At 37.9% G+C, this 24,089-nt stretch overlaps 1 protein-coding gene across 1 annotated transcript in view; it reads right to left on the bottom strand.

Moving 5' to 3' along the window:
* Positions 1 to 23,845, bottom strand: part of SLC35B4 (solute carrier family 35 member B4) — a 33,587-nt gene extending 9,742 nt beyond the window's left edge. The window contains exons 1-7 of the mRNA XM_074193661.1: positions 23,639 to 23,845; positions 13,396 to 13,509; positions 9,060 to 9,162; positions 6,726 to 6,775; positions 4,596 to 4,677; positions 4,069 to 4,129; positions 496 to 605 (exon numbers count right to left, since the gene is read on the bottom strand). Of these exons, the coding sequence (XP_074049762.1) occupies positions 496 to 605; positions 4,069 to 4,129; positions 4,596 to 4,677; positions 6,726 to 6,775; positions 9,060 to 9,162; positions 13,396 to 13,509; positions 23,639 to 23,715 (597 nt within the window). The 5' untranslated portion in view covers positions 23,716 to 23,845. The remainder of the gene's footprint in view (positions 1 to 495; positions 606 to 4,068; positions 4,130 to 4,595; positions 4,678 to 6,725; positions 6,776 to 9,059; positions 9,163 to 13,395; positions 13,510 to 23,638) is intronic.
* Between the last annotated feature and the right edge of the window lie 244 nt (positions 23,846 to 24,089).

The following is a 24,089-nucleotide window of genomic DNA, read 5'->3' as shown; positions in this document are numbered from 1 at the left end:
GTTAAGTGACTTGCCCAAGGTCACACAACTAGGCAATTTAAGTGTCAGGCTGCATTTGAACTCAGGTCCTCCTGACTCCAGGGACAGTGCTCTATTCACTGCACCACCTAGCTGCCCCTTCAAGTATACTCTTAACCTGACTTCACCTGCATTGAAAAGTTGGCTTTAGAGGGAAAGGTTGCTCCATAGATGATATGGTTGTAGCTCTTAATGGAGCACCTTGGTAGCACTTAGCATCTGGTGCCTGCTAAATACATGGTTAGTAGGGATTCTCATGAACACCAACATGATACCCAGGCATCTGCATTTGCACTGTCAGTGACAGATTCCATTCTGTGAGGGCTTCCTTTCTAGGATTAGCTTAACAAACTGATCTGATCCATCAACTACATAGAAAGGAATTTCTAATCTCACTTGGGGTACAAATGTGTCCCTACGGGATGATACTGTTCAGCTGGTGCTGAATCTCTCCCAGCAAGTCCAGCAGTGGCTTACATTATAAAACAAAGCTTCCTTGGAATGTTTCCCAAATTGCTTATAGAGAGTCTCTTGGAAGATGCCCATCCTTGCTGACATCAGAAGGGCAAAGGTCAGAGCAATGATCCCTGGAAAACAAGCAAGAGAGTTAGTAACTCAGGGCTTTTGGACTTTCCTTTTTTAATTTCCAAAATCAAGAGAAGTAGACATTCAGCCTAATCCTAATAAAAGAAGGAACAGAACTGATCTTTAAAAACTATCTGTAGAATAAAGAAACTATAATTTCTTAGTTAAAAATCAAAGTAAATTTGTGTTGGGGTCAAAATAAAACATATTCCAAATAGGAGAACACTCTTAAGTCAGGCAATAGGGAGTCAGGCCTGTCTAAACTCAAATCCTATGCATAACATTTCCTTAGTCATCTAAAAAAATTTTCTCTGCAATTGACTGTGTCACTTCAATTCTGCCTCCCAACCCTGATCTAAAACAAGGAAACACATTTACTTCCTAAGAACATTGCAAAGGGCAACTAGTTTAAGATGTATAAATTCATTTGAAAAAGAAAAGCATTACCTAGATAATGCATTTTCTGATTTAATAATTTAAAATTCTATTTTGTAAGTAAATGAATTCAGAGGTAAGAATATTTTTAATTGAATTTTTCAAAGCAGGATACATGTATTTTCTCCCAAATCTAGCTTTATGCCTCAACTTCAGCCCCATTGCAATCCTGCTTCCTCTGATATCCAATTCAAAAGTTGTAGCTGAGTTTCAGTCCCTTCCTCATAAAATGTGGGCCCAAAGGGCAAAGGTAGTATCTTAAAGAATTCTTCAGTTATCTGCACAGAATGGACTGGTGTCCAAATTGTCATGGAAGTTCATAATGCCATTATAATCTATAACTATATGGCTCCACTGGTCCAGAATCAAGGTATTCTTGATTATTTCATCTTTGAGATTATTCAGAACTTTATTAAAATATTTTTCTTCTCTTCAGTGGATGACTTTATATGCTAACAATAGCTACATAATTGTCCTTGTCCTATTTCTGATATGGAGTACTTGCTCCTGAGAAAAGGAAACTGAACATTTTTAAAATTTTACCTCTTCAACTACAAGCATATCTAATTACATTTCTTTTTTATGTTAATATAGTCTCCTCTTTTAAAAAATGCTTTATTAGAAATGAGGCCAATATAATCAAATTTGCTTATAACTATTTATGTTAAAATCAATTATTTCAATGAATATGGCATCATAAAACTTTTCCAAATAATCCAAGTCCCCCTTTTAGGATTCTTTGACCTTTTGTCCTCATTCACTTTTTCTCATGACTATGGCTAGTGTTTATGCTATTCCTTTGGCTTTGCTTTTTTGTTATTTTGCTTTTGCTTTTCATTATTTCATAAAAGTCTTTCCCAATTCCTTTTATCCCTCACATTCTTTCCTAGTAACAATTCCGTAATTTAACCATGATCCTGTTGTTGGACATTTAGGTTGCATTCAGCTAGTTGCATAAAATACTGACATAATCTCTGCTTTAGACAAAAAAAAAAAAGCAGGGAGAAGGGGGAAGGTGTAAAGGATTTTTCTCTAGGCTTTGACTCTTTATGGTCTTTGGCCCACATATTTGCTCAATCTTTTTCAATGGATAGTGACCAATTAAACGATACATCTTCATTTTGTGATTAGAAAAAACATTAGAAAATTATAATTAAGATAAACTGAATAAATGTTTCAGTCTTATTTAGTATAAAATCATTGCTTCAAACTGAAGATTTATTTGTACATGAGAAATGCCGAGTACGCTTAATTGTGAAATGTGGAACCTGAGAAATGATACATAATAACAATAATACTTGGCACTAACACCCCATCTTTCAACTGAACAAGACAGGAGCCTGCCTGTAAATATTACCTCATTTATCTTTCTAAGAGCTCAGAGAAGTGGGAAGACAGAGTCCTACTCTTATAGGAAAAAAAAGCAAAGAGACAATAGTTTTACTCTCCACACACAGGATTCAAGAAATGTTGTGGATTAACTGGCTTGATAACTATTTAACTGCTCTAATCATTGGCATGAAGTAGGGCTGCCCAATGCCTTAAAATCTAGATTCTCCTTCTACATATTCATAAAACTTCTCTCTTATAATCCACTCAACAACTTCCTTAACAATAAAAGTCTAGTCCACTGGCCTAGAGAACATTCATTCTCTTCCTCTCCTCTTTCTCAGTTCTTTTGTTATCTCTTCATCCTCATCACTCCTTTCTGAAGTGAATGAAGTCTGTATTCCTTCTAATAGGCATCACTTCCAAAGACAGGGTTTCCCAAGCTTAGAAGATTTAAGGGAAAACATTAAGCCTTGACTCATGTAGATTTAGAGGAAAAATAATTTGCAAATAGGAAGCTCAATATATAGCAATTATTCTGATTATCTAAGTATACTCTTTTAGTTCTTATCAGACAGCCTGAACAGTAATGTTTCTCCTAAATTTCACTATAGAAAGGGAAAAGAATTAAATGCTTTTTCTATCAATGACCCCCAAAAGAATGTCAGATTACCCAATGGGACAGTCAATCAATAGAATAAATGAGATTTAAGGGGTCCCCTAAAAATTTAAAGAGTCATCTACCTAGGGGTGGCTAGGTGGCACAGTGGATAGAGCACCAGCCCTGGAGTCAGGAGGACCTGAGTTCAAATATGGCCTCAGATGTGTAATAACTGCCTAGATGTGTGGCCTTAGGCAAGCCACTTAACCCCATTGCCTTGTAAAAAGGAAAAAAAAAAGAGTGAACTACATCAAGAAAGTAGCTTCATTTCATGAAAAGATCACACATTACAGACCTGATACTGAAAAATGTCATTGAAAAGTAGAATTCTTCCTGTCTCCTTCTGATCCACTTCCCAAATTATTCTAGCACCCAAGACCAACTTGGACAAAGCAAATTGGGTGACTGAGATGGGGAGGGACATAAAGCCATTTTTTTTAAGGTTTTTGCAAGGCAATGGGATTAAGTGGCTTGCCCAAGGCCACACAGCTAGGTAATTATTAAGTGTCTGAGGCTGGATTTGAAGCCAGGTACTCCCGACTCCAGGGCCGGTGCTCTATCCACTGCACCACCTAGCCGTATATAGCCATTTTAAAAGGATTGGCTCAAAGAACCAGGGATTGCTCAGCCTAAAGAAAAGAAAACTTGACAGGAGGATAAATCTAGAGAGTGTGGAAGAAGGCTTAAAATTCCTTATTTTTGCCTGACCCAGAAGAAAAGAATAAGATGTCTGTGAATTCTCTGTGTGTCTGTTTGAAGGGTACTTGGCAGAGAGTGCCTGACGGGCCCTATAAAGAAACACTCTGCTGCTGCTGTTGCCTCAATTGTGAAACTCCCTTCATTCTCAGATTTTCTTTCTTCTTCTTAGATGTCATGCTGCTCTTAGGTGCTTCCCCCCTCTTTCCTGGAATAACTGGTTTAGCAAAAGCTCTGTCTAGAGACTTATTCCAAGTAGAAAACAGCAGTAAGCAAAGCTGGGGGGGGGGGGGGGGCGGGGGGGGGACGACACAAAATTGGTCTTCTACAACCAGTATACCAACCTAGTAGCCACCATGCGAATGCCTGGAATCCATCATTCTTACTCAAGCTGGACTGGGAGGCCTGGGAGATTAAAAAAAGGGGGGGGAGGATGGGGGGGGAGAGAAACAGGGATTTAAAGAACTATATACCAAACTACTATTTTCAGATGTAAAAGAAATATTTCCAAGTTAAGCCCCTCTAGTTCATTCACCCTCTAGTTTCCTCACCTTAGGATGGGTGGTCTATGCTTCTATTAAACAAACACTTGAAAGAATTTTATCCTAATGTCTCTGGTTGCTCTGCTCCAATCCACAAAGACACTTTGGTCCAGGCCTAGATTTCAGTGAGGATAGAACTCCCAGGATGGAAATTCCTTCCACCAGTGCTGACAACTTGTCTATACTTGGGCATCTTTGCTGCCAAGGGAGGTGCTCATAGTCATAGTGTATTAGAGGTAGTACCGTGAACCCAGGATTCTTGACCCCCCCCCAATTGGATATCTATTCATTACACCAAGGGGAAAAATAGAATGTAAACAGATACTTACCACTTGTTTTGCAGACATAAAAGTACAGATAAAAATCCCCATGGACACCAGAGCAATGGAGGTATATTTGGACACAGTATATCTGCACAAAGAACAAAAATATTTTAAAGTTTCACATGAATCAGCGGCCAATGCATAACACATAAACATATTCCGAATGAACACATGAATGGATTTCTAAGATGCTTGTGCCTATCGCAGTGAGATACACCAACTAGTCATTTACTCTAAATTCATCTCTTCTGCTCTAGTCTCCCAAAGCATCTTAGCTCCTCCTGGCTTGAGGAAGCAAGAACCCGATGTTAGCAGGAAACACATTAGGTATGAGGGGGACCAAGAGTATCAGGCCTATCTGTCAGTATAAACTCTCAGAAAATAATTTGCTTCTTTAACCCAGGGTGATGGGAGAAAAGGTTAACAAACAAACAAAGCCTAAAAACCGTACCTATTGGACTGAGCAATGAAGATGGTAGGAAGCATAAGAGATGAAGTTGGGAAAAGAAGAAATCCATGCTAGAAGGGACACAATCTTGAAAGTGATGATGAGGGGTCATTTTATTAGATATTTCAAAAAGAGGAAGATGCCAAAAGAATTTTTTAAAAAATGGGATGAGATACTGAAAGATAACCTCTGACACGCATGTCAACTTTCTCACGTTATGAAAACCAAAAGAATGATCTGCATGTAATATTGACCCTGATAAAATGGTGAGAAGGTAAGAGGCGGTATTTTGCAAGTAATTTTCTCATATCTTTACAATCACACAATTCATTAAAAGGCCCAGACATAAGATCCTAAAATGTTTTATATTTATAGATTCAAAAAAAAAAATCTAACTTGGGGCAGCTAGGTGGTGTAGTGGATAAAGCACCAGCCTTGGAGTCAGGAGTACCTGGGTTCAAATCCGGTCTCAGAAACTTAATAATTACCTAGCTGTGTGGCCTTGGGCAAGCCACTTAACCCCATTTGCCTTGCAAAAAAAAATCTAACTCAGCAAAGCAAAATGCAGATTGACTCTTTTGCACAAAGAATCTCATTTTTGATAAATTCAGTCTCGAGACAGAAAATAAGGACACAAAATTTAGTGGACAGACCAAGAACTTAGCCCAGTCTGATAATTCTTAAATCCTTAAGTAACTCAAGAAAAAAGTTGGTTTTATATGCATAATAAGCCTAAGCATTATATCTACAACTAAACTACTACAAATAAGAATGAAATCACTTATATGGTGACTAACTAGTCCTTATTAAAAATGACTTGCAAGGGGCAGCTAGGTGGGGCAGCTAAGTGGTACAGCTAAGAGAGTACTGGTCCTGGAGTCAGGAGGACCTGAATTCAAATATGACCTCAAGACACTTAATAATTAACTAGCAACGTGACCTTCAGCAAGTCACTTAACCCCACTGCCTTGCAAAAAAAAAGAAAAGAAGAAAAAAATTACTTGCAAGATACAGTTGTGGGGAAAATTACCCTATGACATATCACTTATTACCTAAAAAATATATTACTAAATAAATATCTCTATAATACCCTACATTTTGCCATCAAGGCAATTAAGGAAACATCTTAATTTGGAAAGGCCAATGTCACCTAGTGCATCCAGGGCCACTGCCAATCATCTTGACCTTCTGTCTTGCCACTGGATTCTGATGACTCTGGGTGAGTGAGATTGATGACTTTTCACAACCTCACTTATAGCTGACTCATGGGCAAGTCAAACATCACCCTCATGATATCAATGATCCTCTTCAAGAACAAAGAATGAACAACAACAATTTGCCTTTACTATGAATTTAATTTTAATCCAAATCATTTCTCTTTAATTCATTATAAATATTAAATATATCTTTACTAGTAACTACAGTTGGTTAACATGGGATGGGCAATCAACTAAGAGTTCAAGTTCATTAACCACAACAATCAGTTACTTTGATACACAGAAAGAACCTACTTTATGGCCACTAATCTTATTTATGACCCTGGTCAACCACCTGAAAAATGTAAGATCACAAAGGGAACTAAGGGAGATAGTATAGAATTCAGAACAAATTCAATGCAATCATTGGAAAAGTAATAAAATGCCTATCTTGTTAATTTTATTCAGTTATGAGAGGGATGTGCTACTTACCTTTTCTTCAAAATGATAATGCCTAGAATCATATTGGCAATTAGAGAACCCTATAAAAAAGAGAACAGTAACAAAGTCAATAAAATGAAGATAGAAAACTCCATTACAAGTGTAAAGAAAAGAGACTATAAACATAGCATGCAATTAACATTAAACTTAAATAAAACAAACCTAAATTTAAAATGCCAAAAAAAAAAAGAAAATGGACTGTAGAGATAAATATTAGGATGAATAGTAATGAGGTTCAATTATTTGAATATGACAAAAAAGTTTCAGTCACAAAATAAACTACTATTGGAAATATCAAAACTACTGAAGGTCATGGTGTTACTACTAAAGATGGTAGTGAAAAGTACAAGTAATAATCATTTGCAAAAAAGGATAGGAAAAACATGAATAAATTCAAAGGCCTCATTTAACAGTTAACCTTTCTTTTCTATCAAACGTTTAATAAAAACTAGCAGTACATACAAAATTGAACAGCATTCAAGTATCAATGAAAGAAAGATTCACAAGTCTTTAGAACGACTTTCTCTGATAAGTTTGATATCCAAGACCTATAAACAAGTAATGGATACATATGATCCAAAGTTGTTTGCCAATAGATAAGTGGTTAAAGATTACAAACAAATAGTTTTACAAATCTGCACACTATTAACAGCTATATGAAAGAATGCTACAAATCACTAGTAGTTAAGAGTAATTAAGAGAAATACAAATGAAAGCACCCCAGAGCTTTCATCTCACACTCTGCAAATTAGCAAAGATGACAACAGATGGGAATAGTCAATGTGGGGGGAGGAGGGTTGTGGAAAGATGGCCTCACTAGGACCTTATTGATAGAGATGTGAATCAGCACAACCATATTTGGAAAGCAATTTGGAATTTTGTCATGCTTTTTAATCTAGAGATTCTATCACTAGATTTATGTGTCATGGAGGTCAGTGATAAGAAGAAAATTTTTATAGCAGAATTTTCTGTGATAATAGATACAAAGCAGATGTCAACTGAGAAATATCCAAATTGTGATACATGAATATCACAGAATATTACTATAAGAAATGACAACTATGAATACAAAGAAGCATAGAAAGAACCTTATGATCTGTTACAGAATAAAGTAAGCAGAGCCAAGAAAACAACATACACAATGACTACAAAAAAGTAAACAGAAAGAACCACACATGCCCATACCCACAAAATCAAATGTAAGAATCAGTATGACTCCAAAGAAGAGATATGAGAAAATATATCTACCTCACCCCTTTGCAGAGGTGGGAGGTCCTGAAAGTGATATATTATATATATTTTCATATCTTTGGAATGTATTGATTAGATTTTCCCCCTCTTTTTTTCCTTCAAAAAATTAATTGTTTTTTATGAAATGGTTTGTGGGAGGATAGGGGGGAATCAAATTGGGGGATCAAATTATACTGCTGCAAAAAAAATCAATAAAAATATTTTAAAAGGAAAGAAAGGCATAAATGTGTTTCTTCTCTGGGAAACTATAAGCAATAAAAAAGTATTCAATAGAATGCCTACTATTTGTCTGCATTTTTAAAGGTTAAACAAATTACAAAAATAGGAACAATAACTGGAAAGTACTTTTGAAAATAGCCTATTCTACCTCAAAAGAATTCCAGACAATACAAAAGTTTGTGTATGCTTCCCAGTCTAATTGGGTATCCTCTGGCAGCCCTCACTGACTACGTCAAAATCTTTCATAACTCTTCTCTGAATACTTTGTTCTTACTGATATCTTTCTACATAAAAACATTCCATATACATGAGAGAGAAAAGAAAAGATAAAAGAAAAAAAATTAAATTAAGATTGGAATAACATTTCAGGGAAAGCTGAGTGGTATAGTGGATAGAGCACCAGTCTGGAAACAGGAGAACCCGATTTCAAATTTGGTCTTATGACACTAGCTGTGTGATCCTGGGCAAGTCATTTGCCTCCAATCGCCTCCAAAAATAAAATTAAAAGAAATCAATGGAATAAAATTTCATATGAAATCAAACACTAAGTTAAAAAACAAATTTTTCTATTTTTCTAGAGATAATTTTATTTTACTTAATTAAACATTTAAGCATTTAACTCAAGAAGAGAAAGACAAAGGAAAAAAACTATATTTCTTTCCCTTTGCCCTGCTACTAGAGTAACCAACCACCCAATCATATATGGTAAAGAGCAACTTCTTCATCTATTGAGCCCACTTTCACATACTGAGATACACTTATCATAAGATGAACTCCCTATTTTTGTTATATTTTGTCTGTAAAGCTACATTTTTAATGAAAATAAACATATTTTGTTGGCCAGGCAGCACTTACTGATCTAAATATCATATGCAGAGGCATGGCAATGTTGAGATTTAGAGCATAATTATTCACCACACTGACAGTGAAGAACATGGTTACCATGATGGCATAATATCTGCAACAGAAGTAAAAGAGTATTATCATAAAGAGTTCATAATTTTTAAAACAGCCATTTATAAGATAATATTTATGTTTCTGGAAAAATTCAAAGTATTTCTTTTATATGTGTATAAAAGTATCTAATACCATCTTTTTTAGTTCTGCCAACAGAATTCATCATATTCTCCTCCTCCCCTCTCTTCCAAATTTCTTTACTAATATCAAGGGCACCACCATCCTCCCCTCCCCTCAGACTTCAACTCCATCCATACTCTCACTCAGCAATTTATCTAATCTTTTATCAAATCCTGTCATGATTAGACATGGTTCTCTTCTCTGTTCTCCCTACTCATAGTGATCACCCTTGCTGAAGGCACTCTCATGTCATTCTTGAACTACTAACTAAAAGACTGATTGGTCTCCTCTCTTCAAATTTCTTCCCATTCCAGTACCTCTTCCACTTAACTGCCAAAATGATTTTCCAGTGGCATTCTTTTGCTTAAAGAATCAACTAGAAAATCTTCTTTTTGGTATTTAAAGTCCTTCATAACCTGATTTTACTATCATTTCTTCCAAGATTAAAAAATAATCCTGGTTTTCATTTAAAGTCTAATAATCTACCTTCTCTCTTTCACTAGTTTTATTTTACATTGCTCCATTGGCTCTATGGGTTAAATAACATTCATCTAGATCCTTGAAGTCCCATTAAAGTCTCTGTGCCTTCTCAGGATTTTCCTACTGGCTGATACCTAGAACACACTCCTTTCTCACTTCTGCCTCCTGCCTATTTTTTTTTAAAGGTTTTTGCAAGGCAAATGTGATTAAGTGGCTTGCCCAAGGTCACACAGCTAGGTAATTAGTAAGTGTCTGAGACCGGATTTGAACCCAGGTACTCCTGACTCTAGGGCCACCTAGCTGCCCTCCTGCCTTCTTTCAAGGCTACTAAAAGCCCCTATTCTGCAGAAAGCCTTCCCCAAACTCTCTTAATTCTAGGGTTTTGTTTAGCCTGTAGATATTTTGGTTGTACATAGTTGTTTGCATGTTGTGTTTGCCACTAGAATGAAAGCTCCCTGAGGGCAGGGACTGTCTTTTGTCTTTCTGGGGATTTCCAGTGCTTAGTCCAGTGCCTAGCTTACAGCAATCACTTAATAAATGTTGAATGACTGACTGACTTTTTCTTCCCTGTTCCAACTCCTTACCACACATACTCCCGGATACAGTGACATGGGCTTAATTATTCCTGTTCCTTGCATACAACCTTCTATCTCTACTGCTTTGCATTGACTATTCCTTGCGCTGGTATCTTCTCTCCTCCCCACCTCTACCCATCTCTTGGCTTCCTTCAAGATTCAGCTTCAGTTCTACCTTTTGCAAAAGGTTTTTCCCAGTCTCCCTCCACCCCAGCAGTGCTTTTCCCCTTAAGACTATTTATACTGCATCAATTTCAGATCATATCATTTTTTACATTCCATGCACCTCAACCCCCATTAAAATGTAATGATGTCCTCAAGGGCAAGGAAAGTATTTTTACTTTTCCTCATATTCCCAGCACTCCCCACAAGTGCCAGAGATAAAACTTGAGAAATCCTTGTTTGAATCTGGCCTTAGATACTCACTGGTTCTTTGGCTGCAGTCAAATCACTTAATAGCTGCCTGCCTCACTTTCCTCATCTGTCAAATGGGGCTAATCACAACCCCTGGATCACAGGACTACTTAGAGTTTCTGGCAAAAAACTTCAGCTCAGAGAAGGCCCTTCATGTGTGTTTGCTCCTTTTCCTCCTTGATTCTCTCCTACCAATATCAACTCCTTCATGGTGTGATGACAGAATTGGTGTTAACAGCAACAAGTCACATTATCAGAACTTCTTTCTTCCTACCAGGCAAGCCCCAACCGCCCCATTGCTGGTAGTTACCCAGAAACCATGAACCTAAAGTACCTACTTCATACTGAGAGAATAATGACACTTTACATTTAGACTTTAGACTTCTCAGAATACTTTCATATAAACCTACGAGAAGATATATCCCAGTGACATACTTTTGGATTAGAAATTTCAGAAATAGGTGGAAAAAACACCGGGAATAGAAACACATACTAGAACACACACAGGTTACGGTACATAAAAACAGCAAATGAGTCAAAAAACAATCACTTTTTACAGTGTTATAGAGGGGCTTTCTGCATGATGACTCTTAGAGGTAGGCAGTGTAAATAATATTGTTCCATTTTACAAATGAGAAAACAGACTCACAGAGGACAAGTGACTGCCTAGTGGCTACTCAGCTTTGAGGGCAGGTGCTAGAATTCAAAAGCTATCTCTGTCTGTCTGCCTGTCTCTCTTTCTCTTCCTTTCTCTCCCTTTCCTTCTCTGTGTACAGAAGAGAGAGAGAGAGGCAGAGGAGAAACACACACACACACACACACACACGACAGTTCCCTTCTATTTTTAGTCTATCATGACCAAGAGTGAGCTTTTAGATAAACTATTGGATACCTAAATGACTTTTTTCCCCTTTGAGCTACTTCAGTGAAGTTCTGAACTTTAAAATATTATAAATTTGAGTTATTGGCTCTAATCACTGTCCTGGAATTAAAACAAATTTTCAACTTAATCTTACTATCCATTTTTTTAAAAAATAAAAACAAAGAAATCCTATCTGCTTTTAATTTCTGCTTTTCTTCCTTTTTAATAGAGAAGCAAAAAACCCCTCTAGTTTATCAGACTTCAACTGAGCATAGGCAGACTAGAATGTTTGGCTGACGCTATAATTATTCACAACTTATTGCCTATGTATCTACATGATTTGCATACCTTTCACTTGGGGTTATGTGTTCTAAGAGGAGACAGAAGATTTACTAAATGACCATACAACATCTCTGTTCTGAGTTCTCTTCTCTTTCACCACTATACTGTCTTACTTGGCAATTTCCTGAGTCTCCATGGGTTCACTTACCATCATATGATTCTCAAATCTATGTATCTAGCCCTAGTCTCTCTTCTGGGTTACAATCTGACATTACCAATTGCCTAGTAAATATTCTGAACAAAATGACCCAAAGAAATCTCAAACTCCATGTCTTCTATTGCTGAAGATATCATCATTGTTCCCATCAAAATCTTGGAGCTATCCTCAACCCTTCTTCCTCTCATACCCTCATATCCAATTAATTGTCAGAACTTGTAGATTTTACTTTTCCCACACTTCTCATCTATGTCACCTACTCTCCACTCACACAACCACTGCCCTCAGGGACTCATCACATTTCCTGTGGCTCATTGCAGCATCCTGACTGACCTCGGTGCCCAGTTTCTTCCCACTGCAATCCCAAAGTGATTTTCCTAAGGTATAGGGTATGGCTCTCTGAAACTTCTAAGGAACAAATATAAAGTCCTTTGTTCAGCATTTAAAAGCTATTTACAACCTGAATCGTTCCTTGCCTTTCTGATCTTATAAATTATTCCCTTCTTTACATTCTATAGGCAAGAATGGTCTCCTTGATGTTCTACTTCACAGTCCAAATCAGTCACTTGCTTTGGCTAAATCTTTCATGTAAAAAAACACTCTGCCTCCTCACTTTTGGATCTTAGAATCTGGATTTCCATTAAGACACAGCTAAAATGATGCAGGCTCTCCTGGTCTCTCCTACTCCCCAGCTTTTTCAGCCTTCCCCACTGAGATCATTTTCTATCTATGTGTTATATACAAGATATATTTGCATAGCATGCTGTCTTCCCCATTAGAAAGTAAGAAAGCTTCTTGGAGGGACAGTTATGTAGCCTCATACTTAGCCCAGAGCCAGGCATGAATAAATGTTGCAGGGGTCTAAGAAATGCTGGCTGAATGAATGACTGACCTGAGAGGAGAGGACTGGATCCGAAGCAAAGAGACTTGAACAAAATAAATTCAAAGTCATTTTGGACCCATACCATGGGGAAAGTCATTTGTTTCCTCCTAGTTCAATTTCTTCATATACAAAAATAGAGATATTTGTTCTACTACAAAGTTGCTGTAATGCTCAAACAACAAAATGTATCTAATACTTTTCAAACCTTAAAGTTCTGTTAAAAATATTAGACATTGTTAAGTATTTTTGTACAGTTTCAAAACTCTTGACGAAAAATGGATAATTTTACATATGTCTTTGCCACAAATCTTAAAGAGGTCTCAGACTTTTCTACATTTAGGTACAAGAGATGCTCTCATATATTTTATAAAAGCAAAGTAAGAAAATTTTAATTTCCATACCTTATTGGAATAGCAGGCCTCTTCCTTCCAAAGTTAGCTTCAAAGACAAAGCCTTCCACAGCTATAAATAAAAACTGTGCAAATGTCACGATGTTCCCACATCCTGGATGCCTCCTGAACAGTGGGTAGGAGTGAGGGGGGAGGGGGAAATAAAGGAATTGAGAATAAGGTCATTTATATGACACAAGGTAGATTCCAGAATATAGAGAATAAATTTCTACAATTTGCTCTCTCCTTTATTTGTGTTTTCACATGCCAGTCATGCATAACTCAAAAGGAAAAAAGCCTCTATGAAGACTCTTTCCTAACAAAAGCCATGAAACTGATGAGTTGGGCATCAATCTGGTGCAATAGCTCTGGAACTGATAATATAAGTTCAGCCTAAAAAAATGGCTACATGTAGTCATTGGGATCCTCACATCACCAAACTGTTTTCATTCACTACTCCCCTCCCCACTTAAATAGGAAAATAAATTATAAGGAATAAAATCTGATAAGATTGCTACAACCTAACCCAGGAAATACTGAGATTACAAAAATCAGATATTCTCTCAGAGATATGGGGTAAAGTAGGTGATCTTCTATAGAAGAGCTAAGAAAGATTCCCCACATTGAAAATTTCCCCTGTACCATTCCTTAAAGGGAGGCCTCAAGAATTTCTGTTGTCTATGTTGCTTAGACCCCAGATACCCTTTGGTCTCCTAGAGTTCAGTTGGCCACCAAGAGTTTACAATGAAAACTAGCGAGCAGTGTTTGTGACTTTCTCAAGCTACAAGGTATTTCATTTTATTTTTGTAATTGTTTTATTCAAAAATCTTTGTTTTATTCATTTTAAACTTAGCTATAAGGTATTTTAAACATTTCTCTTCTTCCCCCACCCCTTCAACATTCTATCTTTCCATGATGAACATTCCAACTCAAATCTCCCACGGCTTCCTCTATCCCCACTCTTTCAGTTGAGAATTTTACCTCATATTTCACAGGAAAAAGATGTCATTCACCATTAGCTCCCCTTCTATCTCCCCTGCCCTCTGCCACTCTTTGTTTCTTCACCCTTGATGAGATGGATTTACCCCTTATCAAGGCTAACCCCTTTACTGCAAGTGATTTTATTCCATCCTATTTCCTCTAGCAGACTGACCCTCAGCCATCCTGTTTTTCTCTTTCCACTGGCTCATTTCCTACATCCTACAAACTTGCCCATATCTCCCCACCCCGAAAACACCCTCCTTGATCCTTCCATTCCCATTGGAATATATCTTCTGCCTTTTGTAATTAAACTAAAAAAAGTCATCTTCACTGGTTAGCTCTACTGTCTCTCTTCTTAGTCATTTTGGTCAGGCTATCTCCTCTCCAGGGCCTACACAATTTCCCTTTCACAAATTTCATTCCCACCCCACTAATGCCTGTCTCTAGGGCTGAGCACAACATGGATAATCAAACACGAGGATTCAAATTCAATTTCTTGTTTAGAGTCTCATTCTCTCCTATGGTCTTTATGAACAATTCTAATTTTTTTTTAAGCCATTGTAAGCTAGGGAATGGCCCAAATCTACAATGAACAATAACTATTCCCAAATAATATGATTCAATCATTCTTGGGTTTTGGGGGGTTTTTTGCAAGGCAACGGGGTTAAGTGGCTTGCCCAAGGCCACACAGCTAGGTCATTATTAAGTGTTTGAGACTGGATTTGAACCCGGGTACTCCTGACTCCAGGGCCTGTGCTTTATCCACTGCATAGCCGCCCCTGATTCAGTCATTCTTAATAGTCTTCCCTATACTTGAACCCTTTTATAGTTCATGTTCATCCAAAAAATACAATCAAAATCTCAAAGTTGATGAAATGGGGATATTCAAATATTCCAAATAGAGGCTATCTTCAAAATCAAAAGAGGCCTCATCTTTTAACTTTGTTAGATTGACCTGATCGTACCTTTTACATTGCTCTGTTTCACTTGTATATGTGTATATGCATGTGTGTCTATATTATCTGTATGTCTATACAGGCATGTATAATAAACATGGTATTTTTAATATCCTCTTGTCCAGCCCTCTGTATTGATACATATGTGTGTGTGTGTGTGTGTGTGTGTGTGTGTGTGTGTATGGGGGCGGCTAGGTGGCATAGTGGATAAAGCTCCAGCCCTGGAGTCAGGAATACCCAAGTTCAAATCTGACCTCAGACACTTAATAATGACCTAGCTGTGTGGCGCCTTGGGCAAGCCACTTAACCCCATTTGCCTTGCAAACAAACAAACCAACCTATGTATATGTATATATGTATGTATGGATGGATAAAAATATATATAAACGTTGAGAGCAAAGTGAGACATATCTAATAGAATAGCAACTCATGAAACCAGAACCCATAAATGCAGGTGATGGGTAGGTACAACAATGAGAAGGGATTCAAGAAATGCAAAGGAAAAGCCTGTTCTATCTTAATTTCCACAAAAGAAATGGAAGATCAGACTATACTGTCTCCAACAAGAAACCTGCCACTACCATTCTGAAAGGTTCACTGATTGCTCACATTTTGCTATCTGTCCTAGACATCACTTAACAGATGCATTAAGAAATAGTATATGGGCAGTGGGCACCATCCCTGGAGTCAGGAGGACCTGAGGTCAAATCTGCCCTCAGACTAGCTGTGTGACCTTGGGGAAGTCACTTTACCTTATTGCCTTACCAAAAAAAAAATTAAAAAAATAATGATGTATGCAGTGAGAGCAAATGACCAGGTTTATATTACAGGTAAAATTATATACTGCTGTGATTGAATATCATAAAAAGTATTGAAATAAGAAATTTGTATAATTCATATGCTAAAGATAAAAGGCAGTTTGGCCATGAAGGGAAAAACTTTCAAACAATTTTAGTCATGTTATTTTTTATATTGAGGGGGATACATATATATATACATACACACACACACACACACACACACACACACACCCAAAACAAGATAAAGGGAAAAAAAATCAAAAGAATTTTAGACAATGTACATTTCAAAAACAGAAATAATCTGAAAAATGAGTTAGGAAGCTTGCAGCATGGTTAGATGTATATTTTGCTTTAAGCAAATATAAGAAATGAAGAGTAGGACTGAAAAACAAAGTTTATGCAAAAGATGAATCAAGGATGATTCTTGGATTGATAAAAGATTTTATTTTATAAAATAATTTCCCTAAAATTATTTTCTATATCAAGTTCCCTGAATACATTTAATATATGATTCAACTTACAAAAATTCTCTATATGGGGTTTACCTGAGCATTATAATTCAGGTTAGGGACAGAACTAGATGACTTTTGAGGGTTCTCCTAATTAAAAATACTACAATCCTAACATACTTTAAATGTTTACAAATACTACAAATCCTAACATACTTTATTCTAAAATAGGATATATTTGTACTTGACATTGTTAAAATAGTTCTATAAAATAATTTTTAGATTTTTTGCTTTCATATATAAGTTTTCTCACTATGATCCCTTCTCAATCCCCTCCCAGAGAACAATCCTTTGTAATTAAAAAAAAGTTGCACGAAACTAAGCACTTCATCAAAAAAAGTTTGATGCTATGTGACATTCCACACCCATGGTCCCCCATCTCTTCTTTGAGGCCAAATTTGAACATTAAAATTTCATGACACTGTCTCTTTTGTTATTCTTCTGATACTGTTGTGGCCACTGTATGTAGTTTTCCAGGTTTATTTTCTTCATTTTTCATCAATTCATGTGTTTTGGTGCTTCTCAGTAGTCATCATATTAACCATTCCCCAATCACCAGGCATCTATTATATTTCCAGTTTTTTGCTAGTACAAAAAAGGACAACTATAAATAATCTGGTGAATATGGGGCCTTTCTTTGTGTCACTGATCTCCTTGGGGTATCCTTTTCCCTTCTGAGATTTACACTGGGTATAACAGAATCTCTGAGTAAAAGGAGATAGACATTTTAGTTACTTTGAATAAGATTTTTTGAATTCCAAAAGACATAAGGCAATTTAGTGATATTTAAACCTTTAGAATGATAACCCAATTCCCTTTCCCTTATACTCCAATATTTTACTGAATTTTGCTCCTCAATCAAAATAACAATTTTAAAATAATTCCCAAACAAATCTACATCTATTTATTTTGCCAGAAAGACACCCAAATAGACATGAAAAATTGGAAGCTCAAATACTGGAAAAAAATGAGGATTTCATTAGGATTCAAATTGTTTTTAACAGTTTTGGAATGAGGATTTCAGAAAGTCATGGTTTCTTCTTTTAAAATGAGAAAAAGTCCTTATCTAATTCACTGTAAATGTCCTTAGTTCTAAGCCACCCAAAAAAAAGTGAATTTAAATCCCTGCATACCATCATATCCAATTCCTGATTAGTAGTGAAACAGAAATAAAATCTAGCAGCTGCCAAAGGTATCAGAACTTTTAGAGCTGCAGGGGAATTTAGTTCAGAACTCTTTACCAAGGATTCTTAACTATGTCATTCTCCTCTGACAATCTAGTGAAGGTTTTGGATATCTTTTCAGAATAATGTTTGTCAGTGCATAAAATACATAAGATTACAAAGAAAGTTAACTGTATTGAAATAAACTGATTTTTTTTTCCTGTCCAGGTTCATTTACTCTCCAAAATCTATCTATTGGTTCTTTAGAGGTCCATGGACCTATGCTAAGAACCCCTATTTCCAGTCCAAGTTTCTTTCATTTTATATCTTTCCCCAGGGCAATTATAAAGTCTCCTCCAGTAGAATGGTAGCTGGTTTGAATTCATCCAACTCTTTGGCTAACAAAATCCAACATGTTCTTCAAATCCCACCTTCAATTGTTACCTTCTCTGGGATTCTCACCCCTAAACCAGAAATGACCTCCATCATCTAGGGTTGTCTACAATTACCTGCATGCATAACTATTACATAAGCAATGAGGTCTTGTTTTCTGATTATTTAATATATTATGACTTGTCTCCTAATTAGATTATGACCTCCTTGTAGGAATTATGCTTTATATTTCTACTAAAGGACACATGTTTTATAACTTCCTTTACTGTCTCTAGTTCCCTAACATTAATACATTTAGTGCTTAGGAACATGGTGGTAATATGATCCCAAAGTGATCCTTTAATATAAAGTGAAAGGTTTTATTCATGTTGTTTTATATAAGTGAAATACACAAAAGAAACAGATGGGGAGAGGGAGAGGAAAAGCTAATGAAATATTCATAGAATTGCTTTCTTACTACACAACAGTGAAATATCTGGTTCTTTGGACAAACTATATAGAAAATTAAAGTTAATGTCATCCAACAACTAAACTGAACACCTAATCTACAAACAACACCATGCTAGACATAATAGGGTACAAAAGGAGTATGTGGCTAAGTGCCTTATAATTTGGTTGAGAATAAATCTGTTGATACAAATCCTCAGAATGGTCTATCCACACTTTGAAGAGGCCAGAACCATGCTTAAGCTCTTATGTGTAAGTGTTTTGTTGGATTTTTTTTTAAAGGGATGTGAAGGAGTTTAGACCCAACTTATAATTTCATGCTCTAAAGTAAGAAAGTTGTTTTTGCTTTACTATTTAAAGAATGAAATTGGAAAAAAATAAAATTTAAAAAAGTGTTAGTGTCCTATTCCCCTCTGAGACTTACACTGGGTCTGAGGAACATAGGCTTTTGGGGTTCTGAAGGCTCTACTCCCCACTCCCAAAGTGTGCTGCCTCTCCAAACTTAGAGGGATAGAAAATGAAAAAAAGTTTCTAAAAAAAAAGCTTTTAAAAGGGAAAACTCCTTATTTATAAAAAAAATGGCTCATATAATTAAAGAATAAGCTAACAGGTCAGGAAGTAGCAGTGAGGTGCAGAGAATGACAACCCTCATGCTGGGACCCATAGGTATGGCCAGTACTGAAGGTGGTGATCACAGACACCAATTTTTCTGTGGGAAATCAGATGTCTGTAAGTTTGAGAAGATAGAGAGAGTGTAAAAGAAAGCCAAAAGATGAAAAGTTTGTTAATAATAATAATACTAAAAAAAAAAAAAAAGGATTTCTTAAGGGCCCAATGAAAGAGAAAACCAGCTTCATGGGGCCTCAGGAAGAGGAATACTGAGTTGGATGGGGATAGGGCCATGGAGTGCTGTAGAAGGAAGGGTCTGGGTTTGCATGGACTATGGTTCTTAATCAAAGAGATGTGAAGGGAGTTTGCTAGTCAAGACAACTGACTGAAGCTCCATTCTCAAGAGTCCTCAGAGGATAGAAGACGATGTTGCTCTGCTAGATTGGATGAAATGCTAAAATAGAGATCATATATCAACAATTTATTGCTAGCTATACCGAATCACCTGACTCTAAAGCGTCACTCTTGTTAGAACACGGAGAAGATTCTGAGTATGACATACATATGAAAGCTCTGGCATATCTCAAGTTATGAACTCTTCATGTAGAGACCTATTAATTGCATGCTTATTGTGAGGATTGGCCCAGTTAAGTCTAGAGAGGCCTATTAACAAGTTACCAAGTGCCAAATTTTTTAGGCTTCTGCAACTCATGAAATGCATCAATTAAACTGCATAGTATTAAAGGACTAGCAATTACTTTCTCCAAGATTTGATATCTTTAAGCAAATCTCTGCTATTTCAGCTTCTCTCCTCAAGAATAGAAAGTATAAGCTCTTTAGATGTTATTCAACAGGATTACAACTTCAAGGGACTGGAGAGATTAATATCCTTATTTCACAAATGAGAAAAGTTCCAAAGAAGTCAAATAATTTCCAGCTAGAATGAGATCAAAGCTTCCTGGCATCCAATTCAAGATTCTCACTACAACAAATGGTTCCCACTTATACTCAATATTTTTAAAAGATCCAAAATTACAAAGAGATAAAATTTGAGTGTGCTGATTTACTTTTTTATAAAAAGTACAAACATAAGAAAAAAAAGGGTGGATAGAAGCCTCTCTGGGCAAATCACTTATTCTCTCAGGGCAAACTAGCAACTTTCCAAAAACCTTACACTGCAAAATATATACAATGGATATGGATACTGAGTGTCTGATAAACAGCCAGAACCAGATTAAAATGTAAATATTTAACAAAATAAATAACTGATTGGTTCTTGTCCTTCATTCTTGAAGAGGACCAAAATGAAATCACTATGTTGGAATATACTTTGGTACAGTGTGGACAGTTCAGCTGATCAGAACAATATGAGCTCTGAAGGCTCTACCACAGATCAGGATTTAATACTCCACATGAACATTTGGAGCAGAGATGTCTCTAAATTTTCAAATGTTCTTTTGAGCTATTGCAATTCTGCTTTGCTCATAGAGAACAGCATCTTTGAATCATACTTGTCATGTTGGCCATCCACTGTCAACAAAATGAAAAGTAATACAATAATACAATAATGTTAATCTTTGATTTTCTAAGTCAATATTCTGACTGCAGGGATCTTTTTTTTTTTTTAAGATTTTGCAAGGCAATGGGGTTAAGTGGCTTGCCCAAGGCCATACAGCTAGGTAATTATTAAGTGTCTGAGGCCAGATTTGAATGCAGGCACTCCTGACTCCAAGGCCAGTGCTCTATCCACTGCACCACCTAGCAGCCCCAAAGAAGTCTTTTTTTGCAAGGCAAAAGGGGTTAAGTGGCTTACCTGAGGCCATACAGCTAGGTAATTAAGTGTCTGAGACCGGATTTGAACCCAGGTACTCCTGACTCCAGGGCCGGTGCTTTATCCACTATGCCACCTAGCTGCCTCTTGCAGGGATCTTAATGTAAAGTTCAATGACCTTGTTTCTATGAGTTTGACACTTCTATCCTACACCACTGAAACTGGAGATCTAAACAAAAATTAAAAAGGAAATGATCTTAGTACATGTAAATTAATTTGATATGTAAAATTAAATTTATTTATGATCTTTCAAGAATCTATTAAAATGCATCCCTAAAATACTCTGAGAGTCTAGAACTAGTCCTTGCTAGCATTTAATTCTAATAACAGTCAGGACTGATTTTCTGTGCACCCAGAGATTCTCCCTTCTATGGTTGATGAGATTATACTAGCAAATTTATATTACGATCTCCCTTTCAGGTATAGAGTCCAATATTTTTCTTTTTAGGCCCTTATCCTTCTGTCCTAGGATTAGGAATAACTAGTAATAAACACACTCCCAACACTTTGCTCACAACTAGCTTGAAGGGCATTAGAAAAAAGCAAAAATCCACTGAATTTACTTGGGAATAGATCACTTATTTCAGTATGACTTCTTATCAAAATATTAGGACAGTGAAAGGAATTTCTTCAATGAACAAGTAAATTACTAAAATCTTTGAACAACATATGCTCAAGAGGTGTGTATGCAGAGCCATGGGAAACATGCCAACCATTACTGAAAATCCATCCACTCTCCTAATCCACACACAATGCTTCTGATATGGTTGTAGCCACTGTATGTAGAGTTTTCCAGGTTCCATTTTCTTCATTTTTCATCAGTTTGTGTGTTTTGGCGCTTCTCAGTAGCCATTGCATTAACCATTCCCCAGGATGGTACAAAAGGGTCCACCATAGGCACAACACCAAAAGTGACTCAAGAATGGAGTCAAAGAGAAAGGACTTCTAGGGCAAGGAAGTTCCTTCTAATAAAGCAGCTCAGCACTGCTGCAGCTTAAGAGTCAGAGTATGGGGCAGCTAGGTGGCCCAGCGGATAAAGCACAGGCCCTGGAGTCAGGAGGACCTGGGTTCAAATGCGGTCTCAGACACCTAGCTGGGTGGCCTTGGGCAAGCCACTTAACCCCATTTGCCTTGCAAAAAAACCCCTAAAAAAAAAAACAAAAACAATCTTTTCCCTGGAAGCTTCCTTCTCTTCTTATTTCATTTTTTTCTGATTTGCCAGGAATCAATCTGTTCTTCTATGACCAAAACTAAGGGACCTGGGTACCAAGTCCTGTCAATTCCAACTTCAATCTTCTCAGGACCTCACTATGACTAGACATTAAAACTATTAAAAAAGACATTACAAGTCTTTCAGCTATATTTTATTCTTCATAGACCGCTACTAGAATAACCTTTCTTCATGTTTCTTCTCTGATTAGAAATCTTTAGTTGGGGAGTGGCTAGGTGGTCCAGTAGATAAAGCACCGGCCTTGGAGTCAGGAGTACCTGGGTTCAAATCTGGTCTTAGACACCTAGCTGGGTGGCCTTGGGCAAGCCACTTAACCCCATTTGCCTTGCAAAAAAAACCCTAAAAAAACAACACAAAAAAACAAAAAACAATCTTTTCCTGGAAACTTCCTTCTCTTATTTCATTTTTTTCTGATTTGCCAGGAATCAATCTGTTCTTCTATGACCAAAACTAAGGGACCTGGGTACCAAGTCCTGTCAATTCCAACTTCAATCTTCTCAGGACCTCACTATGACTAGACATTAAAACTATTAAAAAAGACATTACAAGTCTTTCGGCTATACTTTATTCTTCATAGACCGCTACTAGAATAACCTTTCTTCATGTTTCTTCTCTGATTAGAACTCTTTAGTTGGGGGGTGGCTAGGTGGTCCAGTGGACAGAGCACCGGCCTTGGAGTCAGGAGGACCTGGGTTCAAATCCGGTCTCAGACACTTAATAATGACCTAGCTGGGTGGCCTTGGGCAAGTCACTTAACCCCATTTGCCTTGCAAAAAATCTTAAAAAACAAAATAAAAAAAAGAGAGCTGCCCAAAGTCATCAGTCCCATGACCCCGAGGGCGCAGAACTTGAACCCTGGTCTTTGTGGCCACCCACCAGGCTCGTCCTCTTCCAAAGAGCCTTCTGTTTGTTTTTGTGACACGCTGGGCTGCCTCCCCTCCATCAGCTCCAGCTTGGAGGCTCCTTCCGGGCCCGGCCCCCCTCGGGGGGCTGCAGACCCCTCCATCCAAGCGCACAGGGGGGCTCCCCGTTTGGGGTCCTTCTCTGGGGGATGAGGAAAGTTTCCTTTTCCTGTCCATCTTGTACCAAGCCACCCATTTAATGGGGCGCCCTGACTTCTGGGCGCCGCGGGGGGCGCAGGCCGGGCCGGGTGGGGGAGGGGCGAGGGGGGCCCCGGCCAGCCTTGGGGGTCTCGACTCCGGGATGCGAGCGGACCCCGGCGGGATGCTGCGGGGAAGGGCGGGGAGCCCTCCCCTCCCCCACCCCGTTCCCGCCTCCCCCCCAGGGGGCCCGGGGCGCGCCCCTCCCCCCGGGGGCCCCCCGTGCGGTCCCCACCTGACCAGCAGCTCCAGGAAGATCACGTTGCTACAACAGCCGGCGAACACCAGCCCCACGGCGCAGGCCGGGTGCATGGTTGGCTCTGGGGGGGACTGGGGGGCGCCTCAGCCCGGAACACCCCCACGGCGGGGCTCCCACTCCTCCCGAGGAGCTGTAGTTTCCGGCCTACCCAATCCCCATTCAAAAGAGGGGGCTAGTCGGTCGGGGCGGGACTACAGCTCCCAGAATGCCGAGGGCCTCACGGCGGAAATAGCCTCCCGCGAGAGGTTGCTGGGGACCGTGAGCCTCTGCGAGAGCTGCGCTTGCTGGGATTTGGAGTCCCGGTGTTGTAGGCGGAAGACGGCGCCGGGGTGTTTTTCAAGAATTAGGTAATTAAATAAATTATTATATTATATTATTTTATATTACATAAATTCACTAATGGAATAACAGCTCCCATCCATTTCCA

This window comes from Macrotis lagotis, chromosome 7, assembly GCF_037893015.1.
Source record: "Macrotis lagotis isolate mMagLag1 chromosome 7, bilby.v1.9.chrom.fasta, whole genome shotgun sequence".
Lineage (NCBI taxonomy): Eukaryota > Metazoa > Chordata > Mammalia > Peramelemorphia > Peramelidae > Macrotis > Macrotis lagotis.
This window is presented reverse-complemented; position numbering and strand designations above follow the sequence as displayed.